The following is a 17,121-nucleotide window of genomic DNA, read 5'->3' on the forward strand; positions in this document are numbered from 1 at the left end:
TTTTTGCTGAATAATACAGACGCGTACTATACTCTCTGCGGTGAGCGCACTCACAACTGGCTGGTAGCACTGCGTTGAGTTTGTATAGGGGGAGGGGGCGAGGGTCGTAAAGCTTACCTATCGATGGACAAAGCTGTCGATCGAGCCGGCGTACCGCTGCGTTACCACCAGGTGAAGAAAAGAATCAGCGTGCACGTGAACACTCACACCAACTTGGGAGGTAGAGAGAAAGAGGTGGAGGGCATTTTTGGAGGGAGCACTTTTTCGGGGTAGGGAGAGGGTGGGAGGAGAACACTGGCTGTCACTGGCAGCTGCCGAGAGGCCAACTCGCGGCTTTGATCGCTTGGCGTGAGTGCAGCGCGGCCCCAACGACACTTCACATTTTTCGCGAGGCGGCTCGTCGGCTCTCCAGTCGCAAGGTAGGAAGGAGGAAGAGAGGGACAGGGAGGAGAAAGAGAGAGAGAGAGAGAGAGAGAGAGAGAGAGAGAGAGAGAGAGATGGAGAGAGAAAGAGAACGACGGTTATTGCGCACGCGTGCACGGCTGCGAGAGGCGGCTGCAGCGGCGACGGTGGCAGCGGCGGCGACGAGCCCCACGGAGCTGCGAGAAGCCTCGGGATCAACTGAGCAGCGGCGCGCTTCCGCGACTTGCCTCTGCCAGACTCGACTCGGGCGCCGGCGACTGCGACTGCGCAGCCACCCTAGCACCGGCTCTCGCGCTCTCTTTCGCACTCACTCGTTACATTTCGTATTCATCGCCGGCTACTCATTCCGAGCCGCGCCGGCGACCCTCTACTGATAGTTCGCCAAACCATTTCGAATCACGCCCACTCTTCATTATTTACTCGTCTGCTTGTGCTGCTGCAGCTACTTGCTACTGCCTTGCTCACTACCTCGCTAATCTTTCTCTGCGCGCCTTCGCTTCTGAGTATTCGCACCGAACTCCTTTGTCACTGACTCCAGTCGCTTCGCCGCACTCAGTCCGTAGTCCGCCGTCGCTTATTTCTGTCCTCTAGCCAATCGCTGGCAATTTATCACTTAGAAAAATTCGTTTAAAAAGATCGCTCGCTGCGCTTTCCAGCCTGAACGATCAATGCAGAGCCCGATTCCGGCATCAGAATTTCGCCAGAGCTGCTTGAAAATGGGAGCTGCGGCAGTCAAAAGGAGAAAATGCCTGGAGAAAGAGAGAATTAAGAAGTTGAGTTGAGGGGACCAAAAGTTTTGCCACGAAGTACCGATGCCAAGTCTCTGGGATATCTTTCAGAAGTGCGGCTGCGACGACGAAAGCAGCTGAATATGTGATTTCTGGCTCTTCTTTTTCTGGATGGAATGCAACTACAACTTTTACTTCTGGGATGGCACATTTTCATTTAAGATTTTTTATCATATTCTCTTCCTTCTCATCGGGTCGCCACGTTCAATTTCTGAAAATAAAGCTAAAGTTATGGCCGATACACCATTGAGCAATAGGCTACTCGGGTAAATATTGTCCTGTACCGCTAATCAGTTTACCGTGTTTCTGGAAAAAATAACGACGAGCATGCCGGCTATGCACACTGACATTAACTCGTGAACATAAAGCGACATACTGCATTGTAAGTAGTACGAGTCAATAAAAAAACCCACACTTGGCTTTTGTTTCGAAGTAGGACTAATTAAAATTTTCATGTGTTAGCTCGGTAAATGTTTTTGAGTGGATAATTGCTCGTAAAAAATAATTACTAGCAACGTTGCAAGACGTTCGGACTCCAATTCTTGGGCTCGTCGACTTGAATAATTTCGAAAGTAAGCAAAAAAAAAATCAATGAAAAGGTAAATTTAATTGAAAGCATACCGAAGGTAGTTTACAATGTTGCGGTAAAGGAGAATAAGAGCGAAGCTAATAATAAGCATGCAGCCTACAGTGGAATAAGCTTAATAAGCGCGAAAGAGAAGCTGTAAGCATCGCCCAATTTTTTTAATGAGAGCGTGCGTTCTCTGGCAAGTAACGTAATTAAAGCTTTTCGTAAATACAGCCGAGCGCACTGATTTGTCATGCTTTTAAATCGGAGTAAACTTGCCTGCGAGTAGGTAATTGCGGTTGGCGGTTGGCACAGAAAAAAAACATTCGAATGCGAAATAACAGAGCCGGCGAGAGAGAGAGAGAAGAAGTAGAAGCGGGAAAGCGCGACGTAGGTAGGATGGTGGGAGGAAAATTCATCGGCTAGGCAGGCTCCATCGGAAAAATAAACAGAGCGTTGTACGCGCGGCTGGCCAGGCAGGCGGCCAGACGGGCGCGCCGCTAACTTGATAATGGAGCACTTGTATCGCCGAGTCTATACACAGCTTGATTAGAATGGCCGCTCCGTTTTCCCTCCTCTCTCCTGCCTCTCGGCGGCCTTAGCCAATAAATCACAATGTTTGCGTTGCCGAACTATTTCAGCATTTTTGTTTGCCAGTTGAACGAACCTCGCTGGTGGGGCAATCCTTAATCCGCCCGTCCATTCACCTATTTCGATTTTCAAATAAATAAATAAATAAATAAAATTGCTGCCACGTAGAAATAAACCGATCGCGGACTGGTAGAACTTCGATAGGTACAACAATATTCATTTTTAGAAAGAAAGGAATGAGGTAGAAGTAAGGGACGGGAGGAAGGAAATAGAATGGTAATATAAAATTATGAGCGGTCAGTGTGGAACGGCAATGCCAGTCCAATAAAATAATAATAAAACGGTGAGCAACAGCTGGCTGGTATAGCCGAGCCAAGTTGCCGGCAATTAAGAAGCCTCTAACTAGAAAATACCTCGAGGTTTCGAAGTGGCTCGCAGGCAGGGAGGCAGGCAGGCAGGTAGGCGGCAGCGGCTCTCCGTCTATCTGTAGCGTATCTCGATTTCAATATAAAGCCCGGTGCAGGAAGAGAGAGAGAGAGAGAGAGAGAGAGAGAGAGACAGCTCGCGCACAACTCACAACCGCAGAATGTAATCCAGAGGCTCCGCAGCACAGAGCCATCAGACTAGGCGCACACCGAGCTGACTTGGGAATCCGAGTTTGAGCTGGTGCGCGCAACTTGCTGAGCTGCGAATCCAAAGAGAGCCTCACTCCGAAGAAGTTTGCCAATTGCAATAATACAATTCGTTCCACGCAGCGCGCTGCTACCATTGTCATTATTCTGTCTCTCCTTTGTCTGCCAAACCTAGTATCATCTGTCGAATTGCGATCAACAGTTTTATTAAAAGGGAAGCCCGAACGCTGCACGTGAATACGATACGCGCGAGTTTGATTATTTTCCGGAACACAGAAGCGGTGGAACAAGAGAGAACGCGAGCGAGAAAGGGTGGATGGAAAAGGGCGGAAGAGAAAAGAGGAGGCGATAAAAGGTTGCGCAACTCGAAGGGCTCTTGAAAGGCCGGTCGAGAGCCGCGCGCACCTGCAGCCCGACTCCTCCAAGTTTGCAAGTTGAAAGAGAAAGACAGAGAGGGAGAGAGAGCGGCAGCAACAGCGACATCTCCGAAATTCTTGAGTCTCGACTACGAAAATCGCAACACTGCCAACTGCGACCAAGTTTACTAGCCGGCTAATGCATGTCCACCGTGCCATCTGTATAGACACAAGAGCTAATCCTTGGTCACGCTAATCCACTAGACCAACTGCTCTTATTCGCCGGGAGACACGTTTCTTCCGTCAAAGCTCACGTTTTTCCATTTCCCGTTCCTTCTCTCTCGACGTTTTATTTACCTCCGTGTATTCCAAGTTTTCTCCGTCTCAAAGAAATATTTTCTTGACAATGCGCGAATATATATATATATACACACACACACACGGACATGGATATATACATACACATACTTTTATTTTGTTTTATATCGCGCTGTTTCTTTGAAGCCCTCGAAATAATGCTGAACAAGCTTCCACCAATAGCAGTACGGCTTCTCGTTGACGATGAAAAAAGCAGCAAGCATGTTTAAAGTAAAAACTGTGTTCCGCGCAAAGCGGCTGGGGCTGTTGTTGTTCGAAAGGTCGTGAAGATTTAATGCGATGCATCGAGTAAGAAAATATCCGACGTCGAAGGAACGAAACTAACAAAGTACTCTTTAGCCTAGAGTGAGTGAGTACATGTCGATCGAAAATTATAATCTGCAAGATACTTCGCGAAAACAGTGGGCTCTCGAGTTTCTCTTTACCGCGCGCTGAAAGCTTCCGAGCACGTTTAATATAGACAACAGTCACATTATGTATGACGACGGAGGCTTTCAGAAGGGGGATCCACACCGCGATTGAAACTCGTTGGCACTTAAAGATAAGCGCGCGGCTAAGGGGTACGTGAACTACCGCAGCACGCCGGCGCCTTTTGTCGACGCCACGCCTCGACATCTCATTTGCGATGTGTAATTTTAACGCGGCTGATTTTGAAGCTGAGTTGACGGATTTGACGAAGAGAAAATTGCGTAGCATGCCGAGCGAAAAAATGTCAATATCTGGCAGTTACTTCCAGACGGTTAAATGCCAAGTGGTTGGCCGTGTGCCGTGTCGCTTCGTGTCGCCTCGCCTAGGCGGACGAGCAAGCGTGGCTTTAGTGGCGGCGATAGCGGCAACACCAGCAGCAGCAGCAGCAGCAGCAGCAGAATTCGAGTTAGAGAGCACTGAGCAGTCAAGTGGGCGCGTGGCACGCGTCACCATGACGACGCATTCGAGTTTTTCTTGGCGTACGCTATTTTTGACGTTTGCTCCTGCGTACCTGTCTTCGCTATTGACTGCTTCCGCTACTTTTCTACGTTTAAAACTAATGCATTCAACGTCAAGTTTTTCCTCTCGCTCGTGAAATCTTTCACAGCCAACATTTCGATTGCGAGTCAAACAGCCGCTTGGAAAATTTTCGACGGCCCAAGAGTTAATTTTAATTTCTGCGAAAGCTTCAACTTTGAATCTTTCGGAAAATAAAAGTCGAAAGAGGAAGTCAGTCAAGGCGCTGCAACTTGAGACCAAACTCTTAAGCGGAGTCTTTTATCTACTTAAAACGTTGCATCCTGACAGTTGAGCGTTCAAGATTTACCGGTTTTCTTGGCTAACTCGCTCTTTGAATATTCACGACAATAAAATTCAACCTTTTCTCCGTTTTTCCTTTAACATATCTTGTTTGTTTATTTCATCTACAGTTTCATAACTATGGCAACAGAACATTAACAACAGCTTTGAATTATTTGATAAACATTCCAAATCATAATGGTAGCTACTACAGGTAATACTGTCGATGCCGGCAAATTCGATAGCGTGAGTCCATGTCTTTACGAACGCATGAAATAATCAGGTCACAACAAAATGCAGGTAAGTAGATACAAAGGGGAGGCTGCAAATACAGTAAGAGGCATTACCGAGGCGCATTGCGAATGAAGTCAAGAAAAAGGCAGAGCAAGCAGAACGCGCTGGAAAAGAAGCTCAAACTGATAAATCTGTCATGCGTCGTCGTGCTACAACGAGGTCGTTCTCAATTTTTGCGGGATTTCGTAGCTCGGCACAGATGGGGGGGAGGGGGGATGAGATTTGCGTTCGGGTGGAAGGAGTTGCGAGAAAATACGATCCATTGATACATATCGAAAACATGCGCGCAATCCTTTCCTTAGCTCCGCGAGACGAGAGGCTGGGAGCGCCCCCGGCGTGCGCGCTATAGTAAAATGAGTTAGGCGGGCCATTCGAGCTCTGGGGAACAGTTGCACGTGCGTGTAAAATGCACCTGCATATCCTCTCGCCCTCGTACGGGAAAAGAAGAAAAGTACGCGCGGGGAGAAGCGGCGCCGAAATATTTGCTGCGCGCGCGTGCAAACTATGTCCCCGAGGCGCGAGCGGGCGGCTACTTTTTTTCTCCTTCTTCGTCGCGCGAGAGCGAAGCACGATGTCACGATATAGCTCTCTCTCTCTCTCTCTCTCTCTCTCTTTCTCCTGCGCTCGATCGAAATTCAAAAACTTTGCTCTTTGCCACTACTCCTGGCGCGTTTGGGAAAAGTTTATATCTGATGGCAAAGCTTCTGCCCTAGCTACTGCCGCTGCATGTCGCCAGTATCCCGTTGGCACCGCAATCTGATGTGCGAGCTTGTTTATTTTGGCCTCGCTCGCGACGAAGTTTGCTCCGAAGCTATTGGTCCTCGATAAGTAATTGCGAGAGCTGATCGCGAGCGAGCAGCAAGTGCAAACAGCAGCTAGCCAAGGCGCGCGCGCGTATAATAAAAGGGACGTGGGCTGGAATAAGCCTCTCGCTTGCTCGGTTGCGCGCACTAGCCGAGCGTGTATTTCCTTTGCAATAAATATGCCCGAGCCGTTGCCATAAATCCCGCGTAATTGAATTTTCAGCTCTCGCCCTACAACCGGGCCGCCCTCTCTCTGTCGCTCTCTCGCTCTCCCGCTCTCTCGCTCTCTCGCTCTCTCGCTCTCTCTCTCTCTCTCGCTCTCTCGCTCTCTCGCTCTCTCGCTCTCTCGCTCTCTCTCTCTCTCTCTCTGTGCGTCGCGCGAATGCGCAACTCAGGAAATGGCACCGGATGTTTCTTTGCTTCGAACGCCCAAGGCTCTCTTCCCACCCCCCGCCCTTCGAATATGCCGAAGAAGGAAAAACCTGCCGTGCTGTGCTATACCAATCAAATCTTATCTATTGATCCAGTGTCTCTCGACGTTTGGACAACGCTTATCCATTTTTGCTTTTTTTTGCTTATTTTTGCCCCACCTATGTCTGACGAACTTTTTCAGTCTTCACTCGACAAGTATTTTCATTCCATTTTTATAAAAGCCCGTCGCGGCTTTTTCATTTTTCCGCTATGCTCGCGACCACATTTTGCTGCGAAAATCGTAGGAACGAGATAGCGAAATCACGATGTACTCGTCAAAAAATGTGTTCATTTGAAAATTCTGTTCACGTTCTCATAATTTTCTTTCATTAAACGTCATGTCCATAGTTTTATGCCAGTTTTTCTGACTATTTCAATTTATTTGTTGAATTAGAACAACTTGCGTAGACGTCATTAAAATCATGGACTATCATATTCATCTATCTTGTGTACTTTACAACCACATATAATTCATCCCGATTTGAGTACGTGTATGCATTGTTGAATCTAAAGTGAAAATATATGCTACTGAAATAGTTTTATAATTCACTTTCTAAATCGAAAAAAGATTTAGCTATAAAGTTTTCTAAGACTTTCAGTTAAGGTATTTATTTCTGTTCTTAAAGTAGATAATATCAATACTAAAGCAGTCAATTGCCATACTCATTAACATTTTATTAATTGAAAAGCCCTAGATAAATTAATTCTATTATTTTCATTAAAAATTGATATATCGGCTTTAATATTTATTTTAAACTGCTGTTAAAATCGTTATTGAGCCTCATCATTTACGCATTAATGCATTTAAAGGACTAACAATTAATCATATTAGTAAAATATGTAGTATTACTGCTTCCCCTTGTCAGCTGTTGATGATGATTTTGAGTGCTTAATAATTATGAAATTATCGAATCTTCATGAATTTCTTTTAAACGATTTCCAACGGGGGAAATAATAAAACTTTTCTGTATTCTAAACTACGTTGTTAATTTATTCCAGTACCTAGAAACATCGAAAAAAATTAATGAAAATTATGGTTTTTTTATTAATTGCCAAGCGAGCGGTTATTTACATGGATGTCAGCGAATCTGAAACTTGCAGGAACAAACTGCTTATCCCCCGAGCTAGGAATTGAGACAAGCAAGGAGTATCGCTGATAAACTCTCTATCTTTACAGTTGAAGCGATAGCCCTAATTTAGCTATTGATATCGCTCCAGAAAGTAACGAACCTAACCTTCTCCAAATACCTAAAATTCCGTACTCCGATACGTTCAAAGAAATAAATGCATCTGCCATTAAAAATATTGATAAAATTATCAAGTCTCGACAATAACAAAGGTAAATTTTACTCCGAACTATCCTTTGACGAAAAAAACCAATCATAGTTCGTAGGCAAAAAATTACCAAGAGACTTTATAGTTTCTGTCAACTGTGCAACCAGAACTGACCATTACCATATTGCTGGATTTCTTGTTAGAATTAAAATTATAAACAGTCCTCTAATGTAACCGAAGCCAAAAAGCAGAAAATATTATAATGGTTAATGTACATTGTATGATAATCAAAGTATTAAATTATTATAGAAACTTACGTAAACTCAATTTTTGATCTTCATTATGTATCGAAAGTATCATCGTCAAACCGAATGTACAAGCTTATAAACAAATTATCGCAGTCCCTCTAAAATTGCAGCGCTAAAAGATAAGAAGAAACATGACTATTCTGAAAACGAGCTTACGCGAACACTGCAACAAATTAATCAACAACTATTGTAATTTAATGTTTTTGAATTTCTATTTGTAAAGTGAAACAAACTTGTATAAGTTCGAAAGCTAAATAAAAATTCCATAATCATTGTGTCCTACCTTATTCATTTTCAACTTGATACAGTTACACGTGATATATATGGAATAACCCATAAAGTTGAAGGATTGACTTTAATATCGTTTTGTTCATTTAACTGTGTATACAACGTTTATAATGAATACAAATATAAGGTAACGATCTCCTGGAAACATACGAAAATGTGTTCTTTTGCTGTACATTTGGTTAACTTTAAACGCACGTGCATACGTCAACTTGTAATTTATAACATAAAAAATTGAAAGCCGTCGACAAAAGCATCTGTTCAATTTGCATGAATAATTAATTAATCAACAACAGCGACAGTCGGAACAATTGTTTGCTTTAATGGTTAATCGAGTTGCTAAAGTAACACAACGATTTCAATATTCATAGCTTAGTCTATACCGTCTTGCCTGTAGCAGACACTGGGAAACGCTGCGCCCTCTACGCCTTAATATTCTCTGGTACGCTAGATAATATACAAATGTGTTTTTTTTTTCTAATTTTTATTCAAGCGCTCGACGGGCTAATTGCTAGGCCAGAAGAAAACTCGGGTACTTATCGCGTCTGCCGGTAACTTAAATTTGAGTTCGTCTAGGCTTCGGTCTGATCGTAAACTCAAGTCGATTGTACTTTTAACTGGCACGATTTCGAAGTGTGTATGTGTGTGTGTACGTGTGTGTGTATGTGAGAAAAATATTTATAATCATTTGGCAAGCAAGATCGAGCGAAAGCTTGTAATTGCGATTATCGAGTGGTGGTTCGATAGCCGCAGCTTTCGACTTTGCCGACCCGCTGAATAATCGTCAACTCCCCCATTGTCAGGCCTTGATCCGAACCAAGCTTTCTACCCAGAGAGGGCGGGGAAGGTCTTACTCGTCGCTTAATTGTCGTCGCCTTTAAGCTTCTCAGTGGTTACAGACACCGTTTCACTTCCAGTACCTGCAGTCACTTCGGGCTCGTGAATACCCATACCACTTGCAGCGTTTGGTCAACTCTTGCCTGTACCTTGGTTTCCAATAATGCCGATCAATGCCCAAAGCCACATCGTTATACGCGCCAAAGCTGCAAAGTTCCTCGCTTGTCTTACCTCGGATGATTAATGGCATAAACCCAGGGATCGATGCAGGAGACCGTTTTGGCAAACACTGCTGGCAGCATACTTGAGAACGGCGTGATAAGTTCCCTGCGAACAATTTCGAGTTTTGCTTTAATAAATTTGCCGTCGATCCTTTTCAAAATTAATCGCGTGTGGTCTGAGAACTATCGCGTACCGGTTGCCAAATGTCGCAATCAAAGTCACAACTGCATACGGAGTCCAAGAGCACACGAATAAAAAGAAAATCGTAAAAGCGACTTGGCTATCCTCATCTCGATACTCCTCTCCTTGTCCTGATTGGATACCAATGATTTAACGTTCATCTTCTTGGCCTGACATGAAAATGAACGATCGTCAGTTCTATTCATCGGCAGTCAATAATAGTATTATATTGGCTGGAAAGTTTTCATCGAGGAAACTTACTTGCTCGCGGAGCATCTTTTCGTGTCGTCTGACGGACTTTATTAATTGCGAGTAGAAGCAGATGATCAGTACCATTGGGAAGCAGTAAGACCAAGAGAAAATTGATGCAACGAAAACTTTTGTATCTTGATCGTCGCTCAAGAAGTCAAAGCTGCAGGTTGTTAAAAAGCCCTCTGTAGTACAGTAATGAGTTTTTAAATTATGTTCTGACTTTTCGCTTTGTTTGAGCAACGAGTCAATAAACGTCACGTAATTATCGGCACTTCTATACTTTCTGCATTCGCTTGGTAATATGTACTTTTGGCGCTTTGTCCGTAAAATAAGTCAAATACAAAGCAAATTTACCTGTGGTATATCGACCCCATATTTTAGCGAAAGGCAAAATAGTAAATGGCATTGTCCAGAACCAGGTGAATATAACAATAATAGCCGCTTGTTTGCCGTTTAATCGGCCATCGATTGGGCAAGAAATGGTTCTAAAAATCAATACGAAGAAAGCTCATTCACGCGAGTAATTGATGAAATATTGTTGTTGCTCGTATGTAATATATTTCATACCTATATCGATCGTAAGCGATAGCTGCGTTGGTTATCGCCGAGCCAATGCCAGATACGCTACCGAGTGCAGCGTAAATGTCACAGCCCAATTCCCAACCGACCATTCGCTCGGCAAAGCTATTCACTATTAGCATTGGAATCTCAAGTGCCATTACCAGATCGAACAGGGCCAAATTTATTATAAAAAGATTTGATGGAGTTCGCAAAACTTTGGATCTGGAATAAATCGTGCAATTCTCAAATTCTCGAGCTATCAGAGCACTACGCGCATATTTACTTTCGCTAAAAAAACTCATCCTTATAGCAAAATATTTTGTGATAATAATCCTAATTCCACTAAATTAGAGCACCTTAAACATTTTCAATCTAATTACATCTTTTGAAACATTTAGTTTTTAAGGCGGTTTAAGAAAAATTATATCATTTCTACTTTATTGAATTCGATCGCGCGACTTTGGAAGAATTACAAAATTGAAAATTTGAACTGTCGTTGATATTTTCAATGCTTACGTGCTAAATATCCAAATAACACAGCCATTTCCAACGAACGAAAACACAAGCAGCATGAAATAGATGAGCGCAAGTCCAATGTGCCAGTATTTGCCGGGTGCCAGAAAGCCACGCCAGTGTGGATGCACGATATCCATATGTTCTGGTGGCACATTCCATCCCAACAGGTGTTCTTGCAACGGTGAAACTTGGCTGAAATTATAGTACGAGCAACCCCGGTTGAAAAAGCGCACGTGTCTTGTTAACCAATCAGGCAAGTGCTTATTTATTTTGAAAAAAAGTATGGACCACGCAGCTCTAATATGCTTCAACTTTCAATTTAAGCAGACAAATGATCTACAGATATTTTCTAGTAACTGAAAAGGCTCGTATACTCTTGAATATATTGTATGTAATTTTTCAGTAGAAAATTAAAGCGGTACGAAATTAAAGAAAAAAACGCACATGACCGAGACATATTTCCGAAAAACTTAGTGCTTTAGTTTCCAATTAAAAAATAATTTACTATCGTGTACATTTAAATTGGATACTATTAGTGTGAAAGTGAGTCTTTTGAGTAATGGAGAAATATCCACTGGATATAATTTTTTTATTGTAGCCGAAGGTCTCGCTGTCAGCAGCACGTGGCTTATCATTTAAAAAGGCACTTGCGTTTTTTCAACTCAGGTACGGAAAGTGCGAAAGCATGCGATTAAAAAATTTTTTGCTCGTTGAGAGCATTGAATCGGACCAAAAAGGAAGCGGGAAAAAAATTAAAGTCGACTCGCTGAAGATTATCCGTTGGAACGGAGAAAGAAGTCGTAATAGACTTTTAGCCGGACACAATGCAACGTCATCAAGCGGCTTGAATTATCCAAAGAATGAAGAAAAGAGGAAAGAGCGAGATCCTCGGTAAAGAGGCTCTGCAAAATTCGTGAAGGAGCACTTGCTGGGGCTTCGCGAAACTGAGTGAATTTTCTTATCAGTTCGCACTGTCTTCGCGTCTTATCTATCACTTGGCTCGTACTTTGTTCGATTCACTTTTGAAAATCCGATCAATGAGAGAGAGAGAGAAAGAGAAAGAGAGAGAGAGAGAGAGAGAGCGAGGGGGAGGGAGAGGGAAAACAAAATAATAAAGTCCGCTGCTGCTTTCTTACCCAACGTTTGGTCCTACGGAACCCATGCCGCCCATGACAAATGGCATTGTGTTCGACATCCGACTCTCGTTGTAGTACATCTCGACTGCTGCTGCTGCCACTGCTATTTGCTGATTGTTCTTAGTTGCTTTTACTTCGTCTCAAGCTTCCTTACCTCTTGCTAGGTTTATCACAGACTTAGTCGTCCTACACGGCAGCAAAGTGAGACGCGCTAGTGGCAATATAAGTCTCGGTCGGCTGCAATTTAAAAGCGGATCTGTTCAATGAAATCGTCGGGTTACATAGTCGACAAAAGTGAAGTCAAATAAACAAAAGTAATGATATTCAGCGGAGGTTGTCACCGTTACTTGTACCATTGATAGTCATCGGCGTCGCGAGCGGAGCTTTTGAAGTGAGACGTGGCGAAGGTTGACGGTGCGTTCCGCAGCTCACTCGAAGCTGACTGCGACCAGAGTGTTGGCTTTTATATGAGAGAGAGAGAGAGAGAGAGAGAGAGAGAGCGCGCAGAGCCTTTGAAAGGCCACGAGGGAGAGAAAGAAGGAAGGGTACTGCTGCTACTCGCTTCCAAGATCAGCGCTCGCGTGATGCATGAGAAGCTTTAATTCGATTGCGAGGGATCGCGGCGTATCCGAAAGGAAACCCTTCGCTTCGCATTCGTGCTGATACAAGCCCGTCACGCGATCCATTTGCAAAGTAGCCATATGCACCAAACGCATGCAACCTTAACGCGACTCTAACTGTAAATGTGTTAGTTTTATATCAGATTTTCTAGCCACCCGAGCCTCAACCCTCGCTCCCTTCTCTCATTAGCACGCGGCAGTGACCCCTTAACTTTGACCACTTTCCTCGCTTTAATTAGACTTCTTACTAGCATTATCAGTGTCCGCGTGATTCTCTGGTATTCTACGTGCCAATTAGAAAGTCGAATAACATACTCACGCATATTTCATTCTATCGACATGCACCTCGCTTCTCATCGCATTGCAATTGAACGTAACGGAAAATAATCACGCAGAGAGCAATTTGTTTGACTGTAAAGTAAAGAAGAAACTTACTTGGCAATTCCAACGGTCAGGATTATTTGGAGAGTAAAGTTGTTTTGTAGCACGAGCGCTGCTAGGACAGCTGTCGTCGAACAGTAGTAGTTTAGCTAGACTGAAAGCGATCGTTGATGTTTCAGTCGAATAAAAGCCTAAAGTATACTAACAATATTTTGGGAAAGGGAGAGATTTCCATGAATCTAAAGCTCATCGCTTTTATGGTTTCGTGCCTGCCTTCTTTCTTCTTCATTTTTTCGCCGGAGATCGTATCAATTACATACAGGAGCATATTAGTTTAGTTACTTCTATAGTTTTCCAATGTGAGCCCGTCCCTATTTGAAAATCGTGGCAAAGAGAAGCCATGAAATTGCCAGTGGGCATTAACCAAAGGAAATTCGGTTTAGAGTTTGGCTACAGTTGTATTTATATAAACACCTTCATCAGTCCTTTAATCCTACCTGATAAAAAAAAATTTCTGATATAATATTCAATAAGGTAAGTAATTCGATTATTGCTAGCGTCACGACGGCGTTGATTTGTTTTTATTGTAGATCCTTTTCGATTTAAAATAGCCGTGAGAGAGAAAGAGAGAGCGACATATTACGTGATGGATGCTAGCAAAGTGGAGAGTTTCGATCGTAAAATAGGAATAGGAAAAGAAGATAGGATAGATATAGAGAGCAAGTCGATGATGCATGCAGAAAGATATAGGAAGGGGAGGGGGAAAGGAGATTCGCATGGATAGAGAAATGTACATAGGTGAATTTTCCACATAGAGTCCAACTCCACCTGTGCTAACCTTGTCATTTGTTCCAGCCGTTTTCCTCCTCCTTGCGATCAACGCCAGCCCCGTGCAAAAGGGCTATATGTATGAGTCTCACCCCATCTCTTTCTCGCCAAGACAAAGAGAGAAAGCATTGCATAGGCTCTACTCGAAATTCTTCGGTATATTTCCATAATTTCGGCAATTGCCTTTTGATGTCGAAGATGAAAGACCTCTCGTAGTGGGTCTCCTCCTCCTTCTCCGGCTACACGTACACTAGTTCCTGCATGTTCATTCTTTTATCTTGTTTTTCTTTCTATCGATCTGCATTCTCGACTCTTGTCCTATTTTTCGTCGAAAACTCGCTTTACTGCTTTATATTTACGGCTAACTACTTGCTTAACTCGCATAGCTCATCCAAAGCACCTCTTTATTTAGTCCGCTGATTCTTTTTTTTTTCTTAGCTAACAATGAAAAGTTCACTAATTAAAGGGATGTAGTAGAAGCATTTTCATACTACTTTTCGTAATAACACGAATTATGAAAGATGAAATGCGCGCAAAAAAGGAGCCATTTGCAAAAGTCATCAGCGTGGAGATGTAGAACAGCGTGACTTAGGCTTGTGATGTTAATCGCGAAGGGTCCCGTAGATTCAACCCGAGGTTATGTAATCGACGTGCGGTGGATGAAAGTTAATGCCGTTCCGAAGGCACAAGCGGTCTCGCAGAAGGAAAAAGCCGGCAGAGAAAAAGCAAGTCCGCAAGTTAGTTAGTCATTCTGAGATGTGGGGAGTCATAGTTGGAGTTCGATTAGCGAGTGCTGCTCGCGCAGCCACTGATCGGTCCTATTAATCTGCGATCTGTCTGGGCGATAAGCGAGCAGCAGTAAATTATACATCGACTTGACTAGGACGCAGGAGACGTGAAAATATCATAGATATAATTCAAAGTAACGAGGTCCCTCGGTCCTTCCTCTTCTTCTCCAAGAGCATTTCCGGAATAGAGCTATTAAATGGATATTCTTTCTCTCTCGGCTCTTAATTCGCTTTTTTATCTCGGCAGTCCAAGAAGCTAAGCCGAAGAGATGTCTGTGAAAGCGATCCGCTTAATCGCCTGCTTTTCTTCAGCTCTTTCTCTTTTCCACCTCTCCACCTCCGCGCGCCTGTCCTAGTCCTTTTCCTTGCTTCTTCGCCCGCCATCTCAAGCTTGCGCTCAGCGCGCCGCACGCTTCAAGGAGCATTCACGTCTGCCGCGAGAGATGTTCCTCTCTACTGTGTCAGACACTTCACCTCTTCGCATACTCCAGACCTCCTTCTTTCTGCCACCTTTTCACTTTTTTTTCTTTTTGCTAAATGACTTTACTACCTTCGTTGAGACACCCATACACCTCCGTTATAATTCAGTTGTCGCTTGCTTTTTTTTGACAATACGGTCTATCGGTCAAATTGTTCGCCATATCATATTGACACAAATTGAAGCATGACAATCATTTTGTCTGTGAGATCATTGTCTGAGGTCTTGTAAGCTAAAAGCTACCTTGTAAGCGCATGAACGAAGACCTGTCTTTGGAAAACTTGATAGTGAAATCCCAAAGATTATTGTCTTGTGAAAATTGTAATCGTGGTATTCTTTCATAATTCTAGTCTAACTGGAGATTTCAGCAGCTAGAGTGGAAGGGCAATGTAAAAACGTTGTAACTCCTCCTTAATCTTGTCGAGGATTTTCTTTCTCTTAACTGGTTGCAGCCCATATTGTTAGATTCTCTTGCTTCCGATAGTTGAATACTTTCTCTTCCAACTTCCTATTTCAAGCTCAGCTTTTCCATATCACTAAAGATTAGTCAAAGAAGCAAGTATACGTAAATGCAAATTGTACTCCCGCTCCCTGCAGTTTATGTATAGTAGTTTAATAAAAGCAATATAAGAAATCGTATGTTTCTCTTCTGAAAAAAGTTCACCTTCTTATCCGTACAGTGATATAAATCTGAAAAGCAAAAACTATTCAAAATTTCACTAAACACTGTACAAATCGAATTGATCTAATGTATGTTCTCGGAGAAAATGTCATATTACGTGATAGCAGTTGTACGTTGAGGCGACAATTGTTCGTTATATAAAATAGTTTCAATGGTAATTTTAATAAAACTATCAGATGAAAAAACAAATGTAATGGAAAGAACTCTTAGGATGGTCTTTCATAGCGCCTGTGAGCTTAAAATTAAGTTCATTAAAAAAGTTGGATAACTCGCGCTTCCTTCCACTAATTTACAGATTCTTTTTTCATAAATGTCATTATGACTAGCTACCATGGAAGCACTTGAAATAACCAGCTTTTTTGCAGCAAGGTCATTCAAGAGCATTAGATGAACGAGGAAAATGAGTGGTAGTGCGGTGGTTTGTGAATTGGAATACTCGCTGGAATGCTCGAGATTCGCTAGGTTGAGGAGTTAATTCGGAAGTTTTAATAAATAGCAGTATCCTGGTTATGTGAAAGGTGAACCGGAGTTTAGAAGTTACGAGGCTTCCGGACTGCGGCGACTATGAGGGAAGAGCGGATGTGACGGTATATCTGCGTATGTACTCGTGTCTACCCACGTATACTGACAGCCACTCTTGTCCACTCTCTGCTTTTCTCGTCTCCTCTCCCTCCGTCCAAGCTCTTTCTTCTGGCGATGGGCAAGTGCTTTAAATAATTGATTAAAGAGCAGCAACTGCGCTGCGACTGTTTCTAAATCCGATGCTCCGATTCGTTTTCCCTGTGAAACTAGCAGTGCTTGCTATTTCAAAACCCATGCCAAACGACTCATCCACATTTGACTGCGGGAGCTTTTAAATTCGTTATTTTTTCCATTCCATCCAATTACTCTTTTCGCAAAGAAAATGTAATTTTATCGTCTTTTCTAAATTGCACAATTTTAAAGTCATCAAAGTAAAATTCTTCCGATTCAGTTAGATACTTTAAAGCCCGTAGTTTTGATTCAAGACTCTATAACTTTAAGTTGGAGTAGTTGCGCGCGTGATCAAATGAACTTTTCGACCGAATGCTATTATAACTTTCTACTTTATTTTTTCTAACCGTTTATAGTTAATATTTTATCCGAACGGAGCGGTTTGCTCTGAATTTATTTTATTTTTCCAAAAGTGTTAACTAATATACTCGAAATTGTACAGTGTTCTG

At 42.9% G+C, this 17,121-nt stretch overlaps 1 protein-coding gene across 1 annotated transcript; it reads right to left on the bottom strand.

Annotated features, from left to right (window-relative positions):
• Positions 1–7,289: 7,289 nt before the first annotated feature.
• LOC131671671 (opsin, blue-sensitive) lies at positions 7,290–12,609 on the bottom strand. The gene is given in 11 exon segments (XM_058948284.1): positions 7,290–9,389; positions 9,391–9,424; positions 9,507–9,602; positions 9,691–9,772; positions 9,775–9,847; positions 9,939–10,111; positions 10,284–10,414; positions 10,497–10,712; positions 11,007–11,198; positions 12,143–12,379; positions 12,496–12,609. Coding segments are annotated over 10 exon segments (1,167 nt in total). The 5' UTR covers positions 12,223–12,379; positions 12,496–12,609; the 3' UTR covers positions 7,290–9,299.
• Between the last annotated feature and the right edge of the window lie 4,512 nt (positions 12,610–17,121).

This window comes from Phymastichus coffea, unplaced genomic scaffold, assembly GCF_024137745.1.
Source record: "Phymastichus coffea isolate CEN01 unplaced genomic scaffold, Cenicafe_Pcof_1.1 PCOF00132, whole genome shotgun sequence".
NCBI lineage: Eukaryota > Metazoa > Arthropoda > Insecta > Hymenoptera > Eulophidae > Phymastichus > Phymastichus coffea.